This window comes from Nicotiana sylvestris, chromosome 8 (genome assembly GCF_000393655.2).
Source record: "Nicotiana sylvestris chromosome 8, ASM39365v2, whole genome shotgun sequence".
Taxonomy (NCBI): domain Eukaryota; kingdom Viridiplantae; phylum Streptophyta; class Magnoliopsida; order Solanales; family Solanaceae; genus Nicotiana; species Nicotiana sylvestris.
The window spans coordinates 113295441-113300359 of record NC_091064.1 but is presented as its reverse complement, the minus strand read 5'-3'; the positions used below and the strand labels follow the sequence as shown (position 1 = coordinate 113300359).

Here is a 4919-nt window from a genome sequence, read left to right as displayed (position 1 = left end):
TCCAAACTCTTCTAAATCCCGAACCAACCATTCCCGCAAGTCATAAATCAGTAAAAGCAAGTACGAAAAGTCTTATCTAGGGGAACGGGGTTCTAAAAGGCAAAACGACCTGTCGGGTCATTACAAGAATCTAGAAAACCTATTCCTACATGATTTTTGTTGTGAATCCTAATTAGACATAAATTAAATAAACTAGTAAAAACCAAATCCTAGACAACTTATGAATACTAATTAATCTTGGTTTAATTTCCAACAGCCTCCCTTAAACTAAGATCTTCAAACTTGAGCAAGCCATGAGTAACATCAAGCCTTGTAGAAGTCAAGTACCTTAGACTCTTCACCAATTTCCTAAAATATGTAGCATCAATAAAATCACGAGTGCCATCTTTAGTCAACTGCAATTTATCTTGAATACTGCTCATATACGATTTGTCTTTACTCATGGTAAATCCTTTCAAAATATCATCAATATAATTTTCTTTTACTTTGAAATCATCTACTTCCTTGTACACCCATTCAACTCCAATTGAATATTCTATTGGTTGTAGAGTAATGACACCAATAGATATATCATCTTGTTCCTTGAAATATGTAATCTCAAACAATGGAATGAAATTGATTGCATCTTCAAATCTACAATCATGCATTGTTGTGGGTCTGGATCCCAAGTTATTTTGTCTCAAACTTGGATAGATCGTTAGAAAATTTCTCGTGATGAACCATCTTGCTTCTTTCATTATTAGATTCATCTTCAATACCATCAAATACTTTTTCTGGTGAAACACCAACCTCCTTTGGACGAACGTCCCTTCCAACCAAATCTTCCTTTTTAACAATTGAATGAATTTTTGAAAGATCAATTTGAATATTATTTGACTTTCCTTTGCATTCAATATAATTTCTATCACAACAAAAATTGCATGCACCTTCTCTTCTTTTCTCTTCTATTTCTGAATTTTGGCCTTCTTGATTTATTTTCTTCATCTTTAATGTGTCTTCTTTTTTGTTTGATTGATAACCCTTTTCTTGTGACGCATCCTCCAATGTCTCATCTTTTTGTTGATTTAGTGATCTCTCATATGTCACCAATTTACCTTTTAAATCGTCAAGTCTGAGAGTGCTAAGATCTTTGGTAGTTTTAAGAATAACTTTATTGTTGCTAAACTTTAATCTTAGAGACTTCAATATTTTTTCAACAATTTTAACTTTTCCAACACTTCTCCATTGGTCCTTAGACCATCGACTATTTCTTCAATTCTTGTAAAAAATTCTTTGATAGATTCTGTTGGTCTCATACGAGCCAACTCAAATTGACTCCTAAACTCTTGCAGTTTCTCCTTCTTTATATATGCAACTTTTCGATATGACTTTACCAAGATTTTCCAAGCCTCCTTTGATGACTTTGCATGCAAACATTTTTTATATACATGCAATTTAACCTTAATGGCGAGATAGTAGCGTGCCTTATAATCTAAATATCTCTTCTTCTCCAATTGCATAGTTGCATCACCCGTCAACGGCGTGCCTTCTAGGAGTTCCTCAAATCCTTCATCAATGGTGGACCATAATTCAATAGTCTTCAAAAATTTCTTCATCTGCTGATACCAAGTTTCAAAATTATTTTTGCCATCAAACACAAAAAGAGGACAATTAGGTAATAGAGTATCCATACTTTTTTTTGGATCTCCTACCGGCTCTGATACCAATTTGAAGGATTGAAATACCCCGAAGAATAATTTAGGCACAAGCAAAAAATTCAGTAAAAGATATATAGAAGAAATTTATTAAACTATGGAGAGAACATTATAGGAGGTTTTTTCACAACTCATAAACTCTTGAATCTCTCTACATCATAACTACCTCTCTACAATAGAAAATATGTAATAACACCCCTATTTATAATACTACAAAATCAAATTTGACTAGAATCTAGAAAATCTATTCCTACATGATTTTGGTTGTGAATCCTAATTAGACATAAATTAAATAAACTAGTAAAAACCAAATCCTAGACAACTTATGAATACTAATAAATCTTGGTTTAATTTACAACAAATGAGATTGGCTTTTCATCGAATTAACCTAAATAGTCGTCAATCCAAAATATAAACTAAATTGACAAGTGAATATATAATATATGTATAATTCATGTATAATGTGTGTATAATCTATATAAACTGGCTAAAAAAATCAAACGTAAATACAATCGGCTATTTGTATAAAGCTCTATTTTTCTATTGTGAATTTTACATTGCCAACCAAATAATCTGCAAAATACGTGAAGATCAGGATATCATAATTCATTTGACTATGCAGAAGCATATTTTTTTCAATTGCTTTTAAAAACATTGTAGATTCAATGCAAAAATAAAAAATATAACAAATAAAGATGACCCAAGGAATTTTCTTGCAAGAAATAGAAGTAAACTTTTTAAATAGTATTGCAACACATCCTTGTCGTAGCATCGAAAATGGTGATTACAAGGAAAGGTAAAACACTCATACTTTTATAATTATTTCTCCACGACTTAATAATATATTTAAGTATATTCTTATAAGGATGAAGATTTTATGAAGATGGTTTATTGAGAAGAACATTATTAATAGAGGGAGTTGTAACCCAAATAACACATATAATTGATAACATTGACCGACCTTTTTGTAGACCATTATACGATTCATTTTAAGAAGCAAGAATATATAATTGAGGCTATGATTACAAACAATATAAATGTTGGACGTGAAGTTTTCTAGAATGCAAATAAAAATACCTTTTGGCACTTGATATAATCGTGATTACCATTTATTTGCCACTAAATTTTCACGCTTGGTGCTTTAGAAGTACCACAACACTTTACTAATGTACTTACTCTATGTCTTGCAAAATCAGAGAGCATATCCCAATAAAATACTCTTTTGATGAGAGCAGAAGTCGGGTAGCTTATTTCAAATTAGCAAGCTAAGTGGCATTATAGAAACTATTAATTATGCACTCACGTCATAAAGCAAGAAGGTTTCACATTTCTCGATAAATCATCTCCTTCTAAATTATGGAAATATAATTAATCATCTTCAAATTTTATCGCAAATTGTATTAAGGATGAAGATTTTCACATTTCTTGTTAATATTGATACAAAAATTGAGGAGATCCAGTTGCAAGACGTTTAATTGCAGAGAAGATACAGTAAGTTGAAAATTTTGGTTCAATTGAAATTAAAAATGAAGAGATAAACAAGGAGATCATCAAGAAGACCAAAAATTTTGAAAAAGACAATGGCGATCCAATATAATTATCACTAAAAATGGTGAAAATGAACTCAACAAGAATATTATATAAAAAGAAACTATTAAGTGAATACACTTCATCATATTATTATAATAAAGTTAAAGCAAGTAAAAAAAACAGTTATCACAAATTTGGTACATTAAGAAGAACCTGAATTTTATCGCAAATTGATATCTATTAAGGATGAAGGTTTCATATTTCTTGTTAAAATTGATAAACCATTTGAGGAGCTATAGGAAATTGAAAAAGTTGGTACAATCGAAATGAAAATGAAGAGATAACAATGTAAAAGATCACAAAGTTTTACAAAAAACAACAACAACCCAATATAATTATCATTGGGATAGTGAAAGGAAACACACAACAAGAAAATCGTTTTAAAAGGAGTATTAGATTAGATGCACTTAATTACATAATTGTCATATGTGATGGCCCAAAGGGGCATCTCGTGTTTTAGAACCCAATTTGGGGTTCTGAGGCCTTCAAAACCTCATTTTCTTTCTTCTCGATTTGCGTACGCAATCCGGACGCGTTTCCGGAAAACCTTTATGTGAGAATTTGAGAAAATACTAAGTTTTACCTTTAAGATTGATTTAAGTTGACTTCGGTTAATATTTTGAATAAACGGACCCGGACCCATGTTTCAACGGTCCCGGAGGATCTGTTGTAAAATATGGGACTTGGGCATATGCCCGAAATTGAATTCCGAGATCCCTAGCCCGAGAAATGATTTTTTGAAGAAAATTGTTAAACTGAAAATATAATGGTTTTTAGAAATTGAATAATGGTTGGTCTTGTTGGTATCGAGCCCGCATTTTAATTTTGGAGCCCGGTACAGGTGTAATATGGTATTTAAGGCATGCCTGTAAAATTTGGTGAGAAACGGAGTTTATATGACGTGATTCGGACCCTCGGTTGTAAAAATAGAAATTTTAAGTGTTCTTGAGAATTTCATTGACTTTGATGCTAAATCCGTAGTTTTGGGTGTTAAGACTTATGTTCATGTTTGGTTTGGAGCCCCGAGGGCTCGGGTGAGTTTCGGATAGGCTACGGAATGTCTAGGCTTAGAAAAGACCTGGTGTAGGATAGTTACAGAGTTGCAGGACTCTGAACCTAGGAGTGCAGCCGCGCTGGAAAATTCGCGGATCACGGTGGGATTTTGCGACCGCGGTGGAGGGCTTAGCGGACCGCGATGGGTAAGGCCAAATTTCTACGGCCGCGCCCATTAATTTGCGGACCACGGTTAGTTTTGCGGACGCGCCCAGTATTTCGCTGGCCGCGTAATGGGAATCAGAGAGGGCTATTTAAGCGGGACTTTTCACTCATTTTTCTGTTTTTCAAAACCCAAAAACCTAATAGGCGATTTTCCAAGTACTTTTTCTTCCCCAAATCATAAGTAAATAATTCTTAACTCATTTCTTTCACTCTTTTACTTCTTTTTATAAGATTTCATCTTAGAATCTAGGATTTTCATAGAGAAATTGGGGATTTTTTGGGTTGAACTTAGGAATTTCAAAATTTGGGAGTTTAGACCTCAAATTGAGGTCGGATTTCAAAACCAATTGTATATCCGGGCTCGGGGGTGAATGAGTAATCGGGTTTTGATCCGAATTTCGGATTTGGACCAAGCGG

At 33.1% G+C, this 4919-nt stretch overlaps 1 protein-coding gene across 1 annotated transcript; it reads right to left on the bottom strand.

The window, feature by feature from the left end:
- Window positions 1-669: 669 nt before the first annotated feature.
- Window positions 670-1670, bottom strand: LOC138875541 (uncharacterized). The gene is made up of 2 exons (XM_070154378.1): window positions 1207-1670; window positions 670-1111 (listed from the first exon to the last, which is right to left on the bottom strand). The coding sequence occupies exons 1-2, from the start codon at window positions 1668-1670 to the stop codon at window positions 670-672; spliced, it is 906 nt and encodes a 301-aa protein (XP_070010479.1).
- Between the last annotated feature and the right edge of the window lie 3249 nt (window positions 1671-4919).

Coding starts and splice junctions, on each gene's coding strand:
- LOC138875541 (XM_070154378.1), bottom strand. CDS start 1,670: ATGGATACTCTATTACCTAATTGTCCTCTTTTTGTGTTTGATGGCAAA. Junction 1,112..1,206: donor AATGGAGAAGTGTTGGAAAA/GTTAAAATTGTT, acceptor TAGCACTCTCAG/ACTTGACGATTTAAAAGGTA.